The sequence below is a fragment of the Phacochoerus africanus genome, chromosome 7, assembly GCF_016906955.1.
Source record: "Phacochoerus africanus isolate WHEZ1 chromosome 7, ROS_Pafr_v1, whole genome shotgun sequence".
NCBI classification, from domain to species: domain Eukaryota; kingdom Metazoa; phylum Chordata; class Mammalia; order Artiodactyla; family Suidae; genus Phacochoerus; species Phacochoerus africanus.
Window position 1 is genome coordinate 44758721 of NC_062550.1, and position 25473 is coordinate 44784193.

General features: G+C 35.4%; 1 protein-coding gene across 1 annotated transcript in view; it reads left to right on the forward strand.

Annotated features, from left to right (window-relative positions):
• Nucleotides 1–21184, forward strand: part of SYT10 (synaptotagmin 10) — a 62600-nt gene extending 41416 nt beyond the window's left edge. The window contains exons 4-7 of the mRNA XM_047788536.1: nt 9669–9789; nt 14165–14336; nt 18013–18142; nt 21080–21184. Coding sequence (XP_047644492.1) covers nt 9669–9789; nt 14165–14336; nt 18013–18142; nt 21080–21151 — 495 coding nt within the window. The 3' untranslated portion in view covers nt 21152–21184. The remainder of the gene's footprint in view (nt 1–9668; nt 9790–14164; nt 14337–18012; nt 18143–21079) is intronic.
• Nucleotides 21185–25473: the final 4289 nt, after the last annotated feature.

Here is a 25473-nt window from a genome sequence, read left to right on the forward strand (position 1 = left end):
GGGGTAACAAATCCAAGTAGTATCCATGAGGACACGGATTCAATCCCTGGCCTCATTCAGTGGCCATGAGTTATGGTGTAGGCCACAGACATGGCTTAGATCCTGCATTGCTGTGGCTGTGGCGTAGGCCAGCAGCTGTAGCTCTGATTAGACCCCTAGCCTTGGAACTTCCATATGCCCAAGGTGCAGTCCTAAAAAAACAAAAAACAAAAAACAAAACAATTAGTGTTATTTCAGGAAATTTCTTGGCTATTTTTCTTTATTGGATATAATTAGTAAAAAATCCATATCAGAGGTATAATTTAATTATATCTTTTGTATCTTTCTGTTTTGTAGTTCTTGAAAGTTGTAGGAGATGAGAAGCTTCTTATTCCTGTTATGTTCTAGCAGCATACTTGTGTCTGTTGCAAATTTTAGGAATTTAGTATAATTCTAAAGGTAGTGTTAGGTTAGAATTGTTCACTTATCTCCTATATTTAAGTAATTTAGTGATTAATATTCTCTTACATATTAAAAAAATATGAAGCTGATTTTCAAATGTGAATTTTCAAAATAGCATCCTCTTTCTCTATAATAGACTGTATTAAATAGTTTCCTATAATTTAGGTAACTGATTTTCTAATTTTAAAAAAATTCAAAGAAATATAGTACTTTATTTGCTAGATTTGAAGTCTAAGGTCATAAATACAATTTCGAGTTTGTTCTTCCAGCCAGTAGAGTGTGAAGTAGATTTCCACTGGGGAAAGTTACAGAGAAAAGCAGAAAACCACAGGAACTCAACATGAGTGTCCTTTAATTTAGAATCATGGACTTCCTACCATCTAGTCATATCACTTTGGGTAAATTGCTTAACATTTCTGAACTTGCTTCCTCATCCATAAAAAGAGATTTTTAATAATATCAACCCCACAGGAATATTTTGAAAATAACATAAGGTAATAAATGTACAGTTCTTATAAAAGTTAAAGTTGCTAAGTTAAGTGTCAGTTATCCTTAACATGCTGTAATCCATTACAAACAAAGCAGCTGTTTTACTTAATTACTAATATCCCAATTCCTTACTTGTCTTAAATTTCTCACATTAATATTTAAATGTCTTAAATATATTATGCTTACTTTTTTTTTGTCTTTTTGCCTTTTCTAAGGCCTCTCGCGTGGCATATGGAGGTTCCCAGGCTAGGGGTCGAATCGGAGCTATAGCCGCCGGCCTACGCCAGAGCCACAGCAATGCGGGATCCAAGCTGTGTCTGCAGCCATACCACAGCTCAAGGCAACGCCGGATCCTTAACCCACTGAGCAAGGCCAGGGACCGAACCCGCAACCTCATGGTTCCTAGACGGATTCGTTAACCACTGTGCCACAACGGGAATTCCATTATGCTTACAATTTTTAAAAAATGAAAGAGATATTCTTTACTCTTTTCCTCAATCTTGAAATTGAATAAAATATGGCAATGTCATATAAGATTATGCTGAGGCATGCATTACTTTCTATAATTAATTCACTAGTTTGGTAAACCAAGGATCTTATTGACTGAATATCAATATTATTTATGTTTTTGGAGTGCTTTTAAATTTTTATATATTCTACACACAATCCCATACCCCATGGTAAGTAAAGAGATTCTTTACAAGTGTAGGCACCTATGAAATACAAGTCTAATAGAAGAGCTTAAATAACCAGAAGCAGAAAATTATGTTTTAACAGGTTCTTACCACAAAGTAGATTGCAAATGTTTTTATTTATAATCTAGTTATTTATAGAGGAGCAAGTATGATATATTGCCCATCCAACAACAACAACAAAAAAAAGATGACTGTGAGAACATTTTGTAACAAGACCAGTACTTGTTACACCCACTTGCAGAAAGGATCTTAATCTATCTGTTCAACCAATAATACTTCTACTTACCAGATACTATTTTGGATGTTTTGCGACATCAACTGTCCCCAGTCTAACAAGGCCTACTTTAAAAAAAAAAAAAAAGCAAACAGGTAATAATGAAAGAATATGTAATATGTTCAATGAATGGAAGCACTATATGAAACATGAGGCAGGCAAGGTAAGGGACAGGAAATGGCTGTGAGGTGGGGCTACTATTCATAGTGTGGTCAGTTAAGGCCTCTTAAAGGGATAGGTGGGGTTAGAGTGATAGCTGAGGGTCAAATCATATATAGCCTTTAGGTCCTGGAAAGAACTTTGAGTTTTATTCTGAGTGACATGTGAGACCAATGATGGGTTTTGAACAGAAGTGAGCCATGGCTTCATTTATTGTTAATAAGGTCTCTGGCTACTATGTGGAGAATAAAATTTGGCGGGGGTGGGGGGAGGATTGGAATCATGTAAACCAATTTCATATTCTTTACTTTAAAATAGTGAAGCCAAGGAGTCCCCATTGTGGCTCAGCTGATTATAAACCTGACGAGTTTCCACGAGTCTGTGGGTTCAATCCCTTGCCTCGCTCAGTGGGTTAAGGATCCAACATTGCTGCAAGCTGCTGCATAGGTCACAGATCCAGCTCTGACAGAGGCTATGGTTCTGATTTAGCCCCTAGCCTGGAAACTTCCATATGCCAAGAGTGGGCTCTAAAATGACAGATAAATAAATTTTTGAAAACAATAAAATAGTAAAGCCAAGTTCATCCAGTTCAAGTGTCTACATCCAGCAATACTGAGAGGAATTCCTTCAGGAATTTTGTAATGATGTTTAAAAACATCAAACACTCCAAGGACTGACGTATACAGTTTACTACACCAGTTTACGTCCCTATCTATAAATGGTGATGAAGGTTTGAAAAAAGTCTCCAGTTCCTCTCAGCAAGGAACTTGTGATATCTCTTAATCAGTTTGTACCTTCTAATTATGTCCCAAGTTCTTCTTGTCCCAGTGTCTATATTAGGCTACCCACTCTATTCTTATCCTAATCAAGTTAGGAGACTTGATTTGATAAATCCAAGAAAGTTTGTTTTAAGGCCTCAGCTCTGTTCCTACAACCTGAACACTTTATGACTGCTGCTAGCTAAGTCTGTGGCTGTGTTGGATAGAATATGAGCTAAACCATTGTGCCAGGTAGAGTTATTTCTGCCTGGATTGAGGGCTGAAAATGGTTTTCCCACTGAGAAGAAACACGAGCACTATTAAATAGCATCCCTGGCAGTAATAGCTCTAGGTTGTGACCATTAATTACTTAATGCTCAGTGGGGTTTATAATTGTCCCATCTGTAGCACTGTCATGCTCTCTACCCATTTATGCCCTGAATTCAGTAAAGTGTCACCTCATCTTTGTGCCATGGCCAAGCACAATGCTTAATGTTATATGCTCAACAGAGTGAATTCCTTCCTTCATATAGAAATATAAGCAGGTCCTGCTAAAGGACATTAGGTGAACATTTTCTCTGTCTTCAAGTGGAGATGGTGGGGGAAAAAAATCAAAGCTGAAAATGTGATGTAAAAATCCAAGAATATAACTAGGTTTAGTGCTATAACCTTCCTCTGTCAATCTTTTCCCCTACCTTCATTGAACATGATGAAATCTGGTTTAATCAGAATGACTGTGAGAAAGAGGAAGGGCAGGGAGGACGTGCTGTGGGAAAACTGTGGTTCTCTGAAGGAAAAGGAGGGAAGTGCTATATTGTGCTGTCTGAATGGAACAGATGGACAGATGTACAAAGATAAAAAGACAATTTGCCCACCTTAAGGATACAGTTAATTCTGAAATTCCAATGCAGTGTAGAATTATAGCAAACATCATACCAGATCACCCTAGATAGAAGGATCTACAAAGAAATAAAGTTTAATAAAACCAGAAGATAAGTATTGTGTAACTTTAACTCTGCAAATCCTTAGTGTCCTTCTAAATGGCTCAAAAGATGTTTTAACTATGTTTACAGTACTCTGAGGGCCATGTATGTGGACATGCCCTTGCACTTGTCTGGGGTCATCTCACTCACAAAACCCTCAACGCTCATAAACAGTGTCTTTGTTCATTTGCTCTTTGCTTTTTGAGTAGTCTTCACTTCTGCAGTTAATGACCCCGCTGCCACTGAAGTCATGACCTTGACCTGATGCTTTAATGATTTATTTATTTAATATGCTTTTTATTGAGCATCAACCTTATACCAGTCACTGGCTCTAAAAAAATTGTTATAAATAAGAAAATAATATGTTTGAGCATACACCATGTGTCAGGCTGCAAACTGGGCCCTTGGCATATTATCATTGTATTTTATCCCTCTTAAATCTAAATGCAACTTCTCCATTTTATTAGCCATAAAATTGGATCTCATTCTGACTTCAGAGAAAATTAGGGTTGATCTAAGTATTCCTGAGAAGAGTCATTTAGAATAAAGCCAGTGTGTTGCCAGTTAAGTTATCCTGTGGCGCTGTCAGAGCCAGTGGTTTCTGTTACCTTCCAGTCTTGGTTAGACTCTCCAAAGCCTCACATCACAGCTTCTTTATATTCTGTTCCCTCTATTTTTAATTCCCTTTACCATTAGTCACTCTTCGAGGTACAGAATAAAGGTCATTCACCTCTGAAGTTCTCCTAGAGCCTCCAGAGAAGAATCAGGTACTATTTGTCTTATACCCACAATTACTAAAGAATTTCTCTTTTTTTCATTTTTTTTAATAGCCAATATTGTGGCACATGGAAGCTCCGGGGTTAGTCTAATCTGAGCTGCAGCTGCCAGCCTATGCCCATAGCCATAGCAACGCCAGATCTGAGCCACATCTGAGACCTATGCTGGAGCTCAAGGCAATGCCAGACTCTTAACCCACTGAGGGAGGCCAGGAATCAAACTTGTATCCTCACGGACACTATTTTGGGTTCTTAACCCACTGAACCACAATGGAAACTCCAAGAATCTCTCTTAAAATCGCTTAACACAGTGGATTAAAAAAAATGTACTTTAAAATTATGCAGACCTCTGTTTTTATTCTGGCTTGTCTCTTAATTAATCATGAGAGGTTTTGTGACTTGTCCAAAATCCCATATAAGCCCTATGAAAATTTTGTCATGATTGTCTGTGTTTCCTCAATGTGTAGAAGAGTGTCTGCCATTTTGGATGCTCTCAATAAACATGAGCATTCTAATGAATGAACGAATGTTTAGAGATTGACAAGGCATTTGATATAGAGTGCAGAGTTTCGAGGTTTGTTGTGTATAAGAAGGAATTTGTAAAATGAAAGTAGGAGAAAATGTAGGGACCAGATTTTTAGGGACCATGTGTCACGTTGAGGAGGATAGACTCAGTGTTGTAGGCCATATGTGTCCAACACATAGCAGAGTCAAATACAATCCTTTTGAAATTTTTAGCAGAGCAGGGGGGAATGTAAGTGACACTGCACATTCACTCTCCAGTATGGTTTTTTCTCACGAATCCCCGAGTCAACCCTATGCTCTCTCCTTTAAGGATTGGACCCTTCCCCTAGAAATTTAACTGATAGCCATGTTTTATGACCACTGATTCTTGGACATGAAATTGAGCTATTAGCACCAACTGATCCTTTCTGGTCTTTCCAGTGAGGCTTTGCCAGCTCCGTAGCAAATCTAAAAGGACCTGTCCATACCTTCCTGACCCTACCAAAGCTACGTATACTGTTTAATCCTCATTTTGCTGGTGCTTAAGAGTACAAATTTTTTGAACTGGAAAATAAACTAGTTTATCTTTTTGAACCCTTCATTTTATACCAAAGAAACTGAGGCCAAGTGGGGTTAAATGGGTTGCTTGAGGTTAAATTCCATGATTTTTTCAGGTGAATGGGAGGTGTGGGTAAGACTGAAATAAATATTTTACTATAGTTTGAATTCTGTAGACCCATTTTGCATCTGCATTTCACAGTAGCTTTATTTCATGAAATAATGTAGTAACTTAATGAAGAAGCTCATTTGATCTAATAACACATCATTTAATAGTGTAAGGAAAACCATCTGTTTTCTTACCAACCAGAAAATCTGGAAGGCAGACTACATTTAGAATGTTAAGTGAATTGTGATGACTGCTGTCACCATGGCAACCAATTGTTTGTTTAAAGCTCTTTTTTGTAATGTCTTAATGAGTCTTCCTAAATGTATCTTTGAATTCAAACCTGTCTTAAGCCAACACCTTCCCATACCTGTTTACTTCAATGGCCCCTCTCTTCTTTTTCCATCCTAATCTAGCCTACTCAAAATAAGGAAATGATTTTTTAAATATAATTTTCATTAGTATCATTATTTTTTGAGTGTAAATGATGGTGTAATGTGTAAAAATAAAACAATATCAGTCAGACATGTGGAAATGTTTCATTTACTAATCCCTTTAGATATCTTTGTTTGTATTTTTTTTCTGTTTGTATGTTGTGTATTTCCTGTTGAAGTCTAAGGTTTCATCTCTGAGAACATGTCTCCTAATTTCTTTCCCAGCTTCTCCACTACCACCCCCACCATATTTCTTGGTGAAACTTGCTGTCTTGTTCTACATATACAAAGGGATGCCTTAATTTTTATCATCTCTCAACAAAATATGCCTACTCTGGTTGATTGTTCCTGGAACAAGTGCCCAGTGAGGAAAAGAAGGATGGCTACCAGAGAACTCCAGCCCATGGACTGAGCCTAGAGAAACACTGGAAAAAAGAAAGAGAAATAAAGAATCAGCAGCTACAAATAGAATAGGGTTTATTTTCCTAGCCCCTTATAGCCTACTCTCTTGCCCCTCAACTGAGATCTTCAAGAGCAGAATCATGCCATTTCTATTTAGGTGTCTACAGCACATACCTGCGCACCTAACAAATAATACTCAGTATTTGCTTGGTAGGGAAAAGAATGAGTTCTCCTAGGAGGTTAAGCTCTTCCTGTTTCTCCTCAGGTGTCCCCTTTTAGATCTTGCTCACCAGTTTTTGTTTTGTTTTGTTTTGTTTTTTTGCTTTTTGGGGCTACACCCACAGCACATGGAATTTCCCAGGCTAAGGGTCCAATCAGAGCTGCTGCTGCCAGCCTGCACCCCAGCCACAGCAACGTGGGATCTGAGCCATGTCTGTGAACTACACCACAGCCCATGGCAATGCTGGATCCCCAACCCACTGATCGAACCCACATTCTCATGGATACTAGTCAGATTCATTTCCCTGCACCCAGCCAGAACTCCCTTGCTCACAATTTTGGATCTGTAGCAATCAAACAGCCCAGAGGAGACCCATGTGGATATAATTTTGTTTTAAAATAATTATTTTCCCCCCAAAAAATAATTGCTTCTTTTTATTTTTTTTTCACTTTTCCAGTATTTTTGAGCCCTTGATATGTGTAGGGCACTGCTCCATGTAATAGCAATACAGCAGTGAACACAACAGTGTGCCTTATATGTCAGACACTGTTAAATTCCTTGGAATTTATTTATATCATCTCAATTAATAATTGAAACGCCTAAGGAATGGGCACTTTCCTCAATCTGAAAATGAAGTTTCAGAGATTCAAAGCTTAATTAAACTTCCTAGGATCTCACAGCTAAGAAGTAGAAAATAAGAGTCAACCCAAGTTTAACTTGCTCTAAAATGTATGTTCTTAATTACTAGGCTCTATTATTGATGGACCATGAATAAAGAAATGGTAATTACTGGAGTTCCCATCATGACACAGCAGAAAAGAATCCTACTAGGAATGATGAGGTTGAGGGTTCGATCCCTGGCCTCACTCAGTGGGTTAAGGATCCAGTGTTGCCATGAGCTGTGGTGGAGTTTTCAGATGTGGCTCGGATCTGGCTTGCTGTGGCTCTGGTGTAGGCCAGCAGCTACAGCTCCGATTAGACCCCTAGCCTGGGAACCTCCATATGCTGTGGGTGCAGCCCTGAAAAGGACAAAAAGACAAAAAAAAAGAAGGAAAAAGCAATGGTAATTACATAAATCAGAACCTGAGCTGTAAGAATAAGTCCAGTAAATGTTAATAGTTTCATCATAAAGAATTTTTAAGAATTTCATGGACCTGAATGCATAGCAACTTATTCCCCTCCCCCCATATTAAATCTACCACAAATTGTCTTACTAGGAATAATAAAATTTGATTAAATCTTGTAAACAGCTCTTAAGAAAGCAACCTAAATGTGCTTTGTTCATGCTCATTTTCATTTGTCTACCATCTATGCAGCCATTGACAGCAAATTTATCTCTATCAGGGTACTGTGGACAGTTTTACTTTACAAATGAAACAAAGCAAGTAAGTCTTTATCCAGATTAATTAGTAATTTTTTCATCCCTTAAAAAATGCACTGAGAGCCAGCTATGTACCATTAGTAGGATATAAAAATACAATGGGGGAGTTCCCTTCGTGGCTTAGAGATTAACGAACCTGACTAGGATCCATGAAGATGTGTGTTAAATCCCTGGCCTTGCTCAGTGGGTTAAGGATCCAGCATTGCTATGAGCTGTGGAGCTGTGGTGTATGTCACAGATGTGGCTCAGATGCCACATTGCTGTGGCTGTGGCATAGGCCTGCAGCTGCAGCTCTGATTCCATCCTTAGCCTGGGAACTTCCAAATGTGGGTGTGGCCTTAAAAAAAAATGATGTATAAGAACTCTGTTCTCTTAGACCTTATATATGAGAATCGAATAAATAAAAAAAACAATTGAAAAAATCATGTCTTATAATGATAAGTGCTATGAAAAATGTGAAAAATCTGTGATTGGGTGAGTATAAGGATAGGAATGGGAAGGCCTCAGTGATGAGCTGGATCCTGCATGGTGAGAGTCAGCCATGTAATATATGAGAGAGAAAAAGAAAATGCAAAAGTCAAAAGCAGGAACAAACATCAAATGTTCGATAACAAAAAAAACACACTTTTGTACCTTCTTGAGAGTAAGCTGAGGAAGAGGCGAGGGATAAAGTTAGAGAGATAGGTGGATCCGAATCACATGGGGCCTTATACATATGAACTTGTAATGAACTGTCTAAACAAAGATGTATTTAATAATAATAGGAGATATTTGTAATAATTATCTTGGGACAATAGTTGTAAACCTGAAATTTTCTAGATATACCAGTATTTATAGTTACCCAATTATATGCCAGGGTATAGAATTTGAATTTTATTGTAATACAGTTGTGAGCCTTTAGATGGTTTTAAGCAGGAAAATGAAACAGTTTGATTTACATTTCATAAGTGATCTCTTTACTTCTGATCAGTTTTAGAGACTAATGTAGTAATCCTGGCAGGAAGTGATAGTGGCTTGAATATAGAGCTGAAAAGAAAGGCATTAATTTCAGATATATTTTTAGATAATGTAGACAAGACATGGGTTGAATATGTTGGGGTAAAGGGAAATAAGAATAAAATCGACTGCTAGTTTTTTGGCTCCAGCCTCTGGTTGAATTATGATACTTTCTCCTGATTTTGAAAAGACAGCAAAGGAACTGGTTTCAGAAGATGATTGGGAATGAGTTGAATCAGCAGTCTGATTTTGATTGTGATAAGTTTGAGATTTCTGTTAGAAATACCAGTGGATATATCAAATGAATAATTGAGACATACTCTCTTTTCCTACACTGTTTAGTACAGCTTTTTTTTTTTGCAGTGTAATCTGTATCCTTAATAAAATTTTAAAAACATTCAAACATTCCATTAAGGTGATTTTTCACTCAATTTTATTTTGTTTTCACTATCTGGTATTTGAAATTGCTAACATTACCAATTGTCTTTCCAGGAAAGTATAGACCTGGGTGAAATCATGTTTTCCCTTTGTTATTTGCCAACTGCTGGACGTATGACATTAACAGTCATCAAGTGCAGAAATCTGAAGGCTATGGATATCACTGGCTCATCCGGTATGTGCACAATTGGCTAGTGGGTCAAGGGTAAAATATTCTACATAGCCAAATTATATATCACTGTTGAATTATTGAGTTAATTTGTCTGTAGTGGGATACTATAAAAGTAGAAAAAGAGATTATCAACAAAATAAAATAAAGTGTTCCAAATACCTCTTTAATTTACATTATTATTATGAAATTTTCAAAAGGTATTATCAAATAGACTGACTTTGAACTTGAGGTTTTATTTTTATTTATTTCTCTACTGATTTAGTTCTTTCTCAAAAATGCATAATTTACCATACGCTTCCCTACTTCCAGCTAGTTAGTTACTTATACATAAAGGAGGATCCTTAGACTTTAAGCCATTCAATTTAAACTTGTGTTGCTCTATGAGTAAGAGCCATAGAAGACATATTTAGAATGAATTTATCTCCCTCACCTGACCTGCAGAGAAATAACAAGGTTTCAAGACCACTGTTTACATTTGCATTCTTACCACATTTCTAACTAAAAACTTTGGACAATAGAAAGTATAGAAGAAATTTCTTCTATGCTAACGTTTTTTTTTTTTTTTTTTTTTTAGGGCTGCATATGGAGGTTCCCAGGCTAGGGGTCCAATGAGAACTGTAACCACTGGCCTACGCCACAGCCACTGCAGCCCTACACCACAGCCACATCAATGAGAGATACATGTAAGCCGCATTTGTGGCCTATACCACTGCTCAGGGATGAAGATGGATCCTTATAACCCACTGATTGAAGCCAGGGATCGAATCTGAGTCCTCATGGATAGTAGTCAGATTCATTTCTGCTTAGCCACACAGGAACTCTGCTTCTATACTAACTTTGATAAAGAGGTAAAACCACATCATTTTCTTTAGTCCCTTCACTTAAATCACCACAGCTATGCAGGGCTATTTATAATTTAATAGGTGAACTTTGGCACAGCTCTGTGGAAGATGATTAGGACGGAATAGAGAGATCAGTAACCATTTGTTAAATTTGTAAAAAATAGTAGTGGGGATATAGTAAAGGATGACGTGGGAATGGAATATACCTTTTTGGTTCTTTAGAACAAAGAAATAAACTAAATTTATGCAGCCATAAAAAAGAACAAAATAATGCCATTTACTGCAACATGGATGGAACTAGAGACTCTCATCCTTAGTGAAGTAAGTCATAAAAAGACAAATACCATATGATATCATTTATATCTGAAATCTAATATACAGCACAAATGAACCTTTCCACAGAAAAGAAAGTCATGGACTTGGAGAATAGACTTGTGGTTGCCTAGGGGGAGAAGGAAGTGGGATGGATTGGGAGCTTGGGATTAATAGATGCAAATTGTTGCTTTTGGAATGGACTAGCAATGAGGTCCTGCTGTGTAGCACTGAGAACTATGTCTAGTCACTTATAATGGAAGAAAAAAGAATGTATACATGTATGTGTAACTGGGTCACCATGCTGTACAGTAGAAAACAATTGTATTGGGGAAATAACAATAAAAATATTTTTTTTAAAAAATTAAATAAATAAATAAATAAATAAACAAACAAAATTTACACCATAAAAATTATGAGGAAACTTTATGTTCTAGAGTAGAAAGATTTCTAGTATATACTAAGTGGCTTAAAGAAATAAAGTGCAAGCATAAATATGGATATCATGTTCCCTTCTATGTAAGAATGGGGAATCTTAGAATATATATCTATATTGCTTATATTTGCATAAATACTTGAGTAATACACAAAAACTTAGTGGAAAGCATGGGGACAGATGGATAAGAGACTTCTCATCACACATCTTTCTCAACATCTAATTTTGAACTATAGCATGAATTTCCTATTCATTTTTTTTGGAATTTGCAATACGTAATTGAAATATAAAGATAGAAAGTAAGTAAATTCCACATTCATTTTGATGAAAAGGTCTTATGTAAGTAAATGTTGAAGAACTTAAGATAAACAGTGTACTCTGTAAATTATTGTTTATTTTACTCTTTCTACTATGTATCAAAAGAGAGTGAAATTTCCAGACAAGCAAACCGTATCAAAGTTGTAATTAGAAAAAGACTACTTTTTTTTTATATGAAGCATCTCATCAGGGTAGTGCATGCTTTGAGAACATCATCTCATTAATTCTCACAATAGGCTTGTAAATCAGCTAAGAAGCCAATAAATTTTCCTTGTCACTAGTAGAGAAATATCATCATCATATACATGATGGGGGTAGCAAATGATAAACCAGGCCTCATTCCCATTGTTAACAAGAGGCCTAGGTTCAAATAAAAAGTGTATCACAAAAATGGGTTGCTTCCCTAGAACAAATTTCTTATTATTAAAAAATTGAAAAATAGGAGTTCCCTGGTGGTTTAGCAGATTAACTGTCTGGCATTGTCACAGCTATGACTTGATTTCAATCCCTGGTGTGGAAACTTAAGCACGCTATGGATGTGACCAAAAGGGGTTGAAAAATAAATAGGAAACAACCATTAAGCATTGCCCTTTTACTTTTTTTTTCTATATGCAGCATTTACAGCCACAGAGTATATTTTTGCCCCTTGATAGAAATGCTTTTGAAATATACAAATACATTTTTCTGGAGCTTAAAAAGCACTTATTTGCTCAAATAAATTAGTGTTGCCATATCTTTGGCTTATTCTAGAGAAATAAGATTTATTACTACATTGATTTAGGAAAAAAAAAAGAGGTGGTGGTGCTACAGTTGGAGGGTGATCAGAATGGAAAAAAAAAATGAATGACAACAGAGCAGACACTGATTGTTTTAACCACCTAGCATATGTACCCAAACACCAACAGTCCTTCCAAAAACCATGAAAACTTTTTAGAAAAAGATGCAAAAAGTAAGACTTTTTAAAGAAAATTTTGATTAATATTTGTATACTTTTCTATAACACTTGTGCTAGTTTCTTACTCAAGGTGGCAAGAATAAGACAGTAGAGATCTGTCAGCTGGTGCAGAACTTGTTAACAATTATTTAATTATTTGACTACTTTGGCCCATAAAAATAGACTCCAGTTAAATGTTTCTCCTTCTAATTGGCATTATACAGGCAATGCACATCAGGAAACTTTCTTTAGGACATCTATAAATCAAATATCACCTTCTTATTGCATAGTGTTGACCATTTAATAAATGATATGTAGTGATCATTTCATCAATCCAAACCCCTTATCAAGCACTATGACTGTAAACAGAACCTCTAAGTTTAGTACCTTTCCCAACAATTCAAGACAGTTCCAAGTAATATAGTTTTTCTTTTTTTAGTTAGTAAAGTTGATTTACAATGTAGTGCCAATTTCTGCTCTACAGAAAAGTGACTCAGCCATATGTGTGTGTGTGTATACATACATTCTTTTTCTCCTATTATCTTCTAACACATTCTATCCCAAGAGATCAGATATAGTTCCCTGTGCTATACAGTAGGCTCTCATTGCTTATCTATTCTAAATGTAATAGTTTCCATCTACTAATCCCAAACTCCCAGTCCATCCAACTCCTTCCCCACCCCTTGGCAACCACAAGTCTGTTCTCTATGTCTGTGAGTCTGTTTCTGTTTTGTAGTTAGGTTCATTTGTGCCATAATTTAGATTCCACTTGTAAGTGATACCTTATCTTTCTCTTTCTGACTAATTTCACTTAGCATGAAAATCTCTAGTTGCATTCACATTGCCACAAATGACATCATTTTGTTCTTTGTTATGATCCAGCAATTCCACTTCTGTGGACAAAACTATAATTCAAAAAGATACATGCACCCCCATATTCATTTCAGCAATACTCACAATAGCCAAGACATGGAAATAACATAAATGTCTGTTGACAGATGAATGGATTAAGAAAATGTGGAACGTATACACAATGGACTACTACTCAGCCATGACTAATATAGTTTTTGCTGTTTTCAATTCATTGTGATCATATGTACTTGTCTAGATACAGTCTTGCTCTTTCATAAGTTTTAGTCTTATTCTAAATCATGTTATAGGAGATTGACTTGAAAACAATTATTTTTACTTGTTATGATTACATTCCCTATAAATCACTTGGGACAGACCATGTCCTCCCATGGATGTGACTAAAAGACACATTATAGTTTTGGATTGGCTCTTGGTAACCTAGTGAATTTTCTCTGTTGTGCTAAACACAAGTTAACTCTTTTCTAGCTAATTAAGGATAAAGCTCTTTTCAAAGTATGAAGTCCTAGAGAGTCTATTGTTCCCAATTAAGTAATTTGAATTTAAAGCAGGTAACACTAAGGGGCTTAATATACCACTTTTCTTATTTAGTAACAACTAACCACAATTTTATTTGTGCTTTGTACTGTTCCTTTCATTTTAATAAAATTGCCTTCCCATTCCAAGATCCTTATGTCAAAGTGTCTCTGATGTGTGAGGGTCGAAGATTAAAAAAAAGAAAAACAACTACAAAGAAAAATACTCTAAACCCTGTGTACAACGAGGCCATTATTTTCGACATCCCTCCGGAGAACGTGGACCAGGTTAGCCTCTCTATTGCGGTCATGGATTACGATAGGTACGTTCATCTTTCTACTCACTGAACAAATTTCAGTTAGTCATAGGAAGACCAGACTCAGCTTTTCATGTTATTCACTGATATAACAGTTTCAATTTCAGTTGGAAGAGGGAAACTTCATTCATTCAAAATTCATTTTTTTCCATGTTTTAAGTTTTCTCTTCCAAAATACATCATTCTCAAGGGACAGGATACCTGGGGCTTGGTGAAAGAATGGGTGGAAGTTGTATGGTATACCTAATAGTAAGCACTATCATGAAGGCTTTTTAACAGTAACACAGAAATTATAGTCAACAAATTTTACTTTCCCACCGGGGCTGGAATATGAGTACCATGATACTTCCCCAAGCTCTGTCGTTAAATAGCTGTGTGAAAGGGCAAGTTATCTCTTAGAGATTCACTTTTTCATTTACAGAGAATTAGCATAATGTGGAACTGTGAACAGTATTAAGAGTGGAAGGTGAATAGCGTCCAAGGGGATACTGCCTTGATGCTTTCACATCAGTCTTAAACATTGTTTTGTGTATAGTTCTTCCATCCCACACAATTTTATTAGTTCTCCTTTTGTAAAATAAATGACAAACTCTCAAACGCAGCTCTGAAGCTTCTTTCTGCTGCAGCTCCCACTCCTTCCTTGTCTGAAATTTTGCCCTGCTCCTTCCACTCATATGTTACAGCTCTGCTCAAGTCACCACTTATGTGTCTTTCTCAGCTAACCAGCCTCTTCTTTCTCTGAACTTTTGTCCTACTAAAAGTTTATATCTCTTATCCACCCCTTGCTGTATACTTCTTTTTATTATTTTGCTTTTTATATTTATAATAATTTTGGAAAGGAATCCTATATGTTTAACCTAAAAAATTATCAGCATGTACACAATGTATTACCACATTTATTTTGTTCTAAAGATAGCACAAGTGGTACAGAATACATATACACAAATATTCAGATTATCCATTTATATTATTATGCAAAGGGTAGTAACCAGGACCTGTAATACAGAGAGATTAAAATGGTATCATCTGGATGAGAGCTGGGAAAATAAAGCACTGAAAAATAAAATGATTTATACCATCTCTTTGAAATTATTTTATGTCACAGTTCCCTCCCCCCCCCAAAAAAAAACTGTCACTATTTAAAGGGAGACGGAAATCTTTTTTTATTAGAAACCCTTGTTATGCTTTACTACAAAAAATTACTCCTGTTGATTTCTCACAACATAGATTGCAGATAGAGACAATTGAGCATTTGTCACTGAAACAATTTTGGGGAAATAGATCCAGACAATATATAAAATGGAAAGATATTTAAGTTATTTTTAAAAATGTACTTGTATGGCTTCCCATATTAAGGAAAATTATACTAAGCGTACCTATCTACATCAGTGACAGAAAAAAAGTAATGAAATGTTCTAAAATCATCTCAAAAGTTTCCTTAGAGATGTCTATGAGAAGAACACTAGAGAAAATGCCTTTAAATTACATTCCATTCTTGAGAGGCAATTTACCACATGTGTGCTTAAATCAATTATCTTTTTTTATCATTTCATAGTTTACATGTATATCAAAACATTAGGTTGTTCACTTTATGTATAATTTAATTTGTCAAATTATATATCTAAAGCTGAAAACAAGAACAAAACATTTAAAAAGAGAAGGCACAGACAACTGACTTACAGAAGAGTCCAGATTAAACTGTAGCTGAAACTAGAATGACCCTGGACTTCTCAGTTATGTCAGTCAATAAATTCCCTTTCTTGTTTCAGGCCATCCATCCAGTTGGATTTTCTCCCATATGTGACTGAATACATCTTTTGATGTACAGGGATATCAGGAGACTCTAATTTGGGGCTCATTTTTACTCTTACTTGAAACATTTCTCTTCACCTCACTCTTCTGTTTTCTTTATTCTTTGAAATTGGTTTCCTGACCTTTTTCTTTTTTCTTTTTTTTTCTTTTTTGTCTTTTGTCTTTTTTTTAGGGCCGCGCTTGTGGCACATAGAGGTTCCCAGGCTAGGGGTCTAATCAGAGCTATAACTGCCGGCCTGCGCCACAGCCACAGCAATGCCAGATCTGAGCCACATCTGTGACATACACCACAACTTAGGGCAACGCCAGATCCTTAACCCATTGAGTGAGGCCAGGGATCGAACCTGTAACCTCACAGTTCCTAGTTGGATTCGTTTCCCCTGTGCCATGACGGGAACTCCTGCTTGTTTCTTTTCTTTTCTTTTTTTTTTTTTTTGTCTTTTTGCCATTTCTTGGGCCGCTCCCGCGGCATATGGAGGTTCCAGGGCTAGGGGTTGAATCGGAGCTGTAGCTGCCAGCCTACGCCAGAGCCACAGCAACGCAGGATCCGAGCCACGTCTGTGACCTACACCACAGCTCACGGCAACGCCGGAACCTTGACCCACCGAGCAAGGGCAGGGATCGAACCCGCAACCTCATGGTTCCTAGTCGGATTCGTTAACCACTGCGCCACGACGGGAACTCCATGCTTGTTTCTTATATATGTTTTCACCATGTTAAACTCTTACACTGTCATGTTAACTCTGGCAACTGGATCAATCCCTCCCCTGGATTCTACTAAATTTCTAACAAACCACCGATCAGGAATCAAAAGTGCTGGTCCTGCTGCTCCCTGATCCTCAGTGTTTTCTTTAGTTTAATGGAGTTAAGAAATCTACTCTCAGGGTTTTCTTAGAGATGAAAAGACAATCTAGCACCAGCATTTAATAAACCACGAAATGCCATGGTGATGACAGTTAAATAATCGAAATGCAAGATAATTTCCCTGGTTTTACTCCTGACACAGTAAGTTCATTCATTCTTGAATCAATTGTCTTGATTCAAGTCCTCCCTTTCCCTCTAACTAAGTGTACAAAGCCAGACAGGTCCCTTACCTTCTGGGTGTTTAGTTTCTTTCTTTGTAAAATGAGATGATGACAATGATATTCATGATCATGGTGTGAGGATTAAGTGAGTCGGTACATTTAAATTACTCAGAACAGTGTCTGGCACATAATAAGCTCTCAAAAATATTAATTATCTTTATTATTTTGATATGTTGCCATGAAAACAAGACATGAATAGGAAATAAGAATGTCGTTTGGTATGCTCTGGTGCTATCCAACAATAAGTCAAATGCCATGGGCTGAACATAGCTCTGCCTTGTTTAATTGTTGTACAAATAGTAATGTCCACTGACATCATCTAGTCAATTAATTATGGTCATTTATATAAGAAAATTTGTATTGAACCCTTGGTGAGAAATCTAGACATCATTATAAAACATTAAGCCTTGTGAAAATAATGAAATTTGATTTGTATCACTTAAATAACTTTAGATCTGCTTCCAAGAAAGAAACTCATCACGTAGGTAAGGACAAGCTGCCATTTCTTTTCACACTATCCTTATTATTGTGAAATGTGCTCAAGTTACAGAGCACTAAAATGGTTTGTGTGTGCTTCTTTTACAAATGTTTGAATGTTGATCCTATTTAGTAAGTTTTCGCTTAAGATTTTTTTTATTTGACTTGAAGTAGTTTTATATGTAAATTATCTAGAATCTATCACAAAATCTGTGTTTTAGTCATATATTTAAAATTCTGCTAAGGTGTATGAAACTCCATTTATCACTGAACGTTAGAATGAAAGTAGAATATTCTCCAAATTATAGGGTGGGACACAATGAGGTCATAGGAGTGTGTAGAACAGGACTGGACGCTGAGGGTCTTGGGCGAGACCACTGGAATGAAATGCTGGCCTATCACCGAAAACCAATAACACATTGGCACCCCTTGCTGGAGGTAAGCCCTGGGACTCCCTGACATCTACTCTCTTCTTTATCTCTTGCTTAAATATTATTTATCTGCTAACACTTCTCTGACATTTTATATATTCACCTATTTTTCTTTTTAATATACATTGCTCTTGTTTTGAAAGAGCTAAAGAACTGAGAAGCCCCAATTGACTCTACCATCCAGTATATGCAAAGTTGCATGTGCCTTGTTGGTTTTTAAAAACAACTTAACTTTCTGAGTTTGATATTCCTTTATAGTAAGCCCATAAAAACTGCAAGTCTATTATTTTTGCATTGACTGCAAACTTACATCATTGAGTTGTGGAGTGAGCAAGTAAATTTATTACTAACTGGAAACTGAATTTTGATGCTTCTTGTTTGTGAAAACAGCGACCTCACCTAAAATTTCCCAGAATCTCTAAATAGAGGTACTAGATCTACTTCAACTCATCTATGTAACTTTCTGATCAGGAAATTAAAGGGCTCACAGATTTTTAAAACACTGAGACATCAGCTTGCCTAAATTGAAAGCCTGTCTATTGTGTCACTAGATGTTAAAGAACCTTGGACAAGACTTACCCTAAGTTTCTTCTATTGCCTTCTAATAGCAGTAAACACATAGAGTAAAACTAAAGAAAATGCTGAATAGTATATGCGTAGTACAGAGTATGGCACAATGTTTACTCTATAATTTAATATCAATAGTTGTATTAACCAGAAGTATCAATACCGATTTCTATTGGGATTTTAAAATTTTTTTAAATTTTTTCTTTTTTAGGGCCTCACCCACAATATATGGAAGTTCCCAGACTAGAGGTTGAATCAGAGCTACAGCTGCCGGCCAACACCACAGCTGTAGCAGCATGGGATGCAAGCTGCATCTGCGACCTACATTACAGCTCATGGCAATGCCAGATCCCCGACCAACTGAGCATGGCCAGGGATTGAACCCAAATCCTCATGGATACTAGTCAGATTCGTTTCTGCTGTGCTACAATGGGAACTCCCTCTACCAGGATTTTTAGCCACAAAGTCAGTTGTCAGTCTACTCAATACACTGTTGCTTGATGGAGTGACTTTCTTTTCCAAAGACAATTGCTGGAGTCTCTTGAAGAGTCACAAAATTAGTCATGTATATGACCTGATTAATGGAGAAGTAATACTGGTTAATAAAAAGATGAGAGGTAGGGGATGGAATATATGTAATTCAATAAAAAAGAAGTTATGATAACCACGTAGTAAGGGAGCAACACATTACCATCTCTCCTATGGGTAAGATTCTGCTGCTGCTTCTGTCATTAGGCACTGGGTTGAATAGTACAGACAAAGTAGTGTAATTAAATGTCAATGAGCCCTGGTTCTAAGCTCAGCTTAGTCATGAAAATGTGACCTTAGCTGTGTTACTCAGAACATTATAAGGAAAATTCGAAGAACACTGGACAATAGCAGTGAACTTTCAACATAGATATCCACTTAAATATATTAATGTCCCAAATCTTTGCCTCACTTCATCGTTTAATGTAAAGCATAAAAGACAGACACACATGCAAATGCATATTCACACAGCACTTTCTCTTAGGCAATAGCTCAAGTTCTGAGCAAGTTGTTTCTTTTCAACAATGTGTATTGTCTAATGTATAAATTATACTCTACTGCTTTACTCTCCTTTTCCTGATTCTTATTTTTATTTTTATTTAAAGTCTGAAACGTGATTAAGTTTAATAATCTAGACATGAGAGTAAAGTTTGTTGGGTAGAGAACCATGCAGAAAGGGAGACATGAATTCAAGCCCTTGTTTCTCTGACCATCTAATCCTGGACAGACCACCTACTCTGTCTACAACTACATTTCACAGGGATAATGTAGGGAGAGATGAGATAATTTGATCAATAACTTTCATTTATGAAAGGACAGAGGTTCTATGACCCAGTGCATGTTATGATCACTTAGAACCATTTAATAAGCAGTTACAAATTTATCTGATGGAAAGGAACTATGAAATAGGTATGTGTTTGTGTCTAAGAATATGTGAACTTTCCAGTTACTGTAGTGTATACAGAAAGAATAAGCTACAATATGGGCATCAGAAGATATCAGATATTTTTCTAACAGCTGACTATCAGAGCACAAGTGGACTGAAAAGATTAAAGATACTTTCTCCAGAAAATAGATCCTTTTTTCCCACTCACGCACCTACATTCATTGGTCAAACAGAATGCAGAGACTAGGGACCTAAGAACTGGCTGGATCTTGCATTTTGGGAAAGTGATGAATGTGTAATTGTATGTTTTATTGCCAGAGTAGGGATTAAAATGAAAAGGGAATAAAATATTCAAGATCTGAATAAGTTGGGAGGACAAGACTAAAACATCACTTGGAAAATCTGGCTACTCCTACCTAGGTAGAAAAATTTATTCTGTTATAATTAAAATTTTAAATACATATATTTAGGGACTGTAAGAAATTATTCTTTATCATTTGTGGTTCCCATTTTCCAAACTCTGTCCTTCTCATATCTCATATCATTAACTGCCCCATAAAAATCACCTCCTGCCTTAGAGCAAGTGGGATGCAATCTCGTGTGTCTCTTGAACCATCTTGATCTTACCCAGCAATTTCCCCTGACTCTGGTAAATCATTAATTATTTTCCATTAAGAACTAAAAGATGTCATAGAATGTAAAATTATTCCGAAGTCATGAAGAGCTGTCTCTGCAGAGCTGTTCTGCATGCCATCTCTGTCCCATGCCCTGCTTACATCTTTGTGAGATGTTTGTGTCCCTTCATGCTACCTGAGACAGTGAGTTCTGAAGGGCATGGGGAATTATGTAACTTCTTCAGAGACTTGCATATCATGGATGAATATTCACTATTTAAAGGTAACAATTACCCATTCTATTGTTTTTTTACACTAGATCATACATTATGAAATTATTATCTTTCAGTTACCCGGCCGGGCAACTAGCTTTGATAGTCAAGGATCCTGTCCATCTCCCAAACCACCTTCCACACCGTAATAAGGACACAGGACATGTACTCATCAGATCAGAGAAAAAAAAAAGAAGAAGTGGAACGTTTGATTTCATCATTTAAAGTATATTCTGATAATGAACAAATTTGATGGCAAATTTTATTTACTTTTTTTTTTGGTCTATTTATTCACTTTGGGCATCTTGATATATTTTACTTGAATATAAATGGTCCTTACTTACATAAAGCATTTTATTCTTCACATAGCACAGATGGTATTTTAATAAATTGTAAATTCTTTGCATAAGCAAAGAAATAGTTTTTGAAAATAATCCATACTGATCTAAAATTAAATAGTTAATGCTGCTATTGTATAAAGTAGAATGTGTAACATCTGTATAATTTTGGATATTGTTAAAACTATCTTCATTTCTAGTTGTGCACATGGTTCTATATAAACTTTACTGAAATTTTGAACTTTACTCACAGAGTGTTAAATCCTTGCATAATCAAGTTCATATTATTTATCTGGTAATATATTCTTTCACTCTCAGCAAAATCTTTTCTTGGTAAAGTTTGGCTCTGCTAAACTTGACTTTTTCTTTCACACTTGTTTTTTAAGATATAGGGATAAACTGTAATTTAAAGAACCTCTTTGAGTATAAATTTAAGAAGTAATATTTAGTAGCTGGAAAATGAAGATTGAGCCATTTGGGCTACTGTTTTATACTGTCTTAAAGTTACATTAGTTCAATCATCTGTAGCACTGTTTAACTGATATTTTAAAAGTTCTATTACTCTTAATCTCAAATGTAGCATTAGTATTCCTAAGTGAATAGAATTAGAACTCATAAGTGTTCATAAGGTTCTCAAGTACTGTGACATGTTTATTTTGTGACATAAAGCTATTACATAGATCCTGTATTTCTGATAGACATACTAACAGACACCAAAGGTACAATAAATGTCTGTGCTCATTGTTGTTTGGATTTTACACAGTAATGGTGATTTTAAGCCCAATCAGAAGCTGATCCTTAGAAGCAGGTATTTTTCTAAAGAAAGGATGACTTATTTTTCAGAAAATTATAGAACTATACCATAAATAATACAACTTCAACATTTAGTAAAAATAAACAATTTTAAAGGCCCAGACCCACAGTCTTTTATGAAACACATTTTTTCATGAGGATCAGGCCGCTAGTCGTAAAAACTATGCAAATGTTTTTTCCATGACAGAACTTTCCTTTAAATCATGTCAACTTTTTATTTTCTCATTTCTGGGCCCTATTGGAAGGTACCTATATTGAATGATCCCCAACCTTACTTTTGAGATGTGTACCATAGATGGTGCATATTTCAAGCTTATCCCAAAATAGAAGTTTAAAAGAACCCCCCAAAAAAACTGAAAAGGCAAGAAAAATCTATAGTTAGACTATAAATCATGCTCGTCAGAATGAGAAACTTTTATCAACCTTACAAAATTTTGATTTTAATAAAATCCTTTATTTCTAAATATTAAAAAATAAAAAGTTTTAAAATCTTGAAATTCTTTTTATGTTGGCATCTCTCATATAATATTACTCAATTTAGATGTAACTATTTTACACATTAAAATTTTAAAGGCAAACACAATTCCCTAAATTTTTTTAGAAATGCTTGTGCTATCTTAATGAAAACAAGTATTCCTGACTAACATTTTCTAACTGAAAATAATTGAAGAAACATGTTTGAAAATACCAGTTACTTTGTCAAGCCTAAAAGAACCATTTGCTATAGGCAGGATAACTGAAGATGACACCTCTGTTTTATAATTCTTTATTTTACTGGGAAGTAAAATTGTCAGATGGGAAGACTTAATAAAAGACATATTTGGAGACAATTGTTTGTAGGTACAGCTGCAGCTTACAGTTAATTAACAACTATATTTCCTAAATGAGTATAATAATTATTTTCACCTGAAAATATATTTCAAGTGCTTTTTATTTATGCTTTTTTTTTGTCTCCTATGGAGAAAAAAATCAATGCTTATGGTGAAAACATGCAAACAATCAGCCAACCAGGAGCATTTAATATGGCTATTGTAAATTAAAATAAGTGTATAAGGTAATTTTTAAAAACCTTTCCTAGGGATTAGAATAAACTCATCATGCCTGAGTAGTTGTTTACCCTTGAAAGATAAGGGAAAACCCAAAACTCAAATTTCATGCATCACTTAAAATGGTAGTTCATATTATAAAAATGTAATCCACCATTTTCAATACAATATGATATACCCTCATTCTGCACAGCCACACATTTATATAAACATAACTTATCCTCTTTCTACTTGAAGATGGACTGTTTTCATTTCAGTATTTAAAATAAGATTTGAGATTATCCTCCATAAATTTTTGTGGAACACCACATTTTAATGATAGCACTGACACATTATGGTGTTGCAGCTTAGGTATATAAGAATACCTAATTTCAGGGACTTATTCAAGGACTTGCCAAACATAAATCTAAGAAAAAGGAACAAGTGTTGATTAGTTAACCTAACAACACTAATGTTCTTTTGGGTTTTGCTTTTTAGTTTGTTTATTAATTCATTTATTTTACCTGATTCAATAATCAGGGGAATGAGAAAATAGAAAGTGAAAATGCACTAATATTTGTGAAGTATACAGTCTTCTCACAAAAAATCTGAACAATTGATGCTATTTTTACACTAGTTTCTTAATATTTTTCTGGTCAATTAAAAATTTTTATCAGGCCAGCCCTGTTTCTGGCACTTTATTTTACATGTAAAACTTATGATGTTAATACATTCACAGTTCAATTAAAAATATCATCAGGACTAGTGCCGGGGAAGCACAGAACCAAGCACCCACTTTCTTATGCAGTTTCCAGGAGTGTGTGCATGTTCTAGTTACTGCAGGGAGATCACAGCTGATCAGTATTGACTCAGGTTTTAGGTAAAAGAAAAATATATTTGAACCTATTTGGTTCTAATATTTAATTGACAATTCCATCTGTATTACCTTTTGTAATATTTATTATTTTAAAACTTTGCAAACTCAAGAAGTATCAATCTCTTAAGGCTTTCATTTAATGATTAATTGCTTCAGAAATGAAAAAGCCAAACTTTCACTTCTTTCTCAACTTTTTTTATTATCCATGAAACAAAATAGAAATTATTTGAGAATGAGTTATCAAAACAGCCATAGACTATTGCAAATAAAGTAACACAAAATCTTAACATTGAACACATGGTTATTTCTTTAACTCTTTAAAAAGAATACTTTCTATTATCTCATATATTTTCATGGAATGGAGTTCCATATGATTTTCTTTGCCACCCGAGTGGCAATTATGACCAAGTAATTTAATTATCTGATAATATTTTTAAAAGAATGAAGAAAACTAGAGTTGATCAGGATTTAAGAAAATCATTCATCCTTTACTAAATCTGTTCTTGAAGTAGCTCCAGTTGTTTCGATGTACTTTAATTGATTTAAACTTTTAGGGTTTATAGGCTAAGAATATATTGATTGCCATAAGGGATTATACAAAAGCATGGAAAGTAAAATAATTTAAATTAAGAATCTACACAACTAAATAGCAGTTAAACACAGATGTTAAAGCATATGGAAATAAAGACATTGAATGCAAAAATAAAAAACCACCTTTGTATGTTCAATTTTAGGGGAAAATAACTCCTCTAACACTGTTCAAAAAATCCCATGACACATATTTTAATAGTTACTCAATGACGTGGCTCAGGATATGATTCAGCTAAACCTATTAAGGCCCATTATTTTATTTTTTATTTTATTTTACTTTGCTTTTTAGGGCCGCACCTGCAGCATATGAAGGTTCCCAGGCTAGGGGTCTAATCTGAGCTACAGTTGCCAGCCTGCGCCACAGCCACAGCAACGCCAGCTCCAAGCTGCATCTGCGACCTACACCACAACTCACAGAAAGGCCAGATCCTTAACTCACTGAGCAAGGCCAGGGATCGAACCGGCAACCTCATGGTTCCTAGTTGGATTCGTTTCTGCTTCACCACCACGGGAACTACCAAGACCCCTTATTTTAAATAAAATAGTGAGTTTATATTTTACATGGGAAAGACAGCTAATTAAATGTTTCCAATATGTTATTCAGTGATACTCTTTAAGGTAAGAATTTTCTATTAAAAGACTTTTCCTATATTTGCTCAATCTTATGTTAAAGTAAATAGCAGTTTGATAAAAGATGTATTGGTAATACTTGTCATCTGTAAATAACAGTTAAGTAAAAAGAGGTGTATTTGAACAGTGGCAATTAATAAATATTCAGTTCAAGTGTTTTCTCATCACAGTAAAAAACTTTTTATTTCCACCCTGTA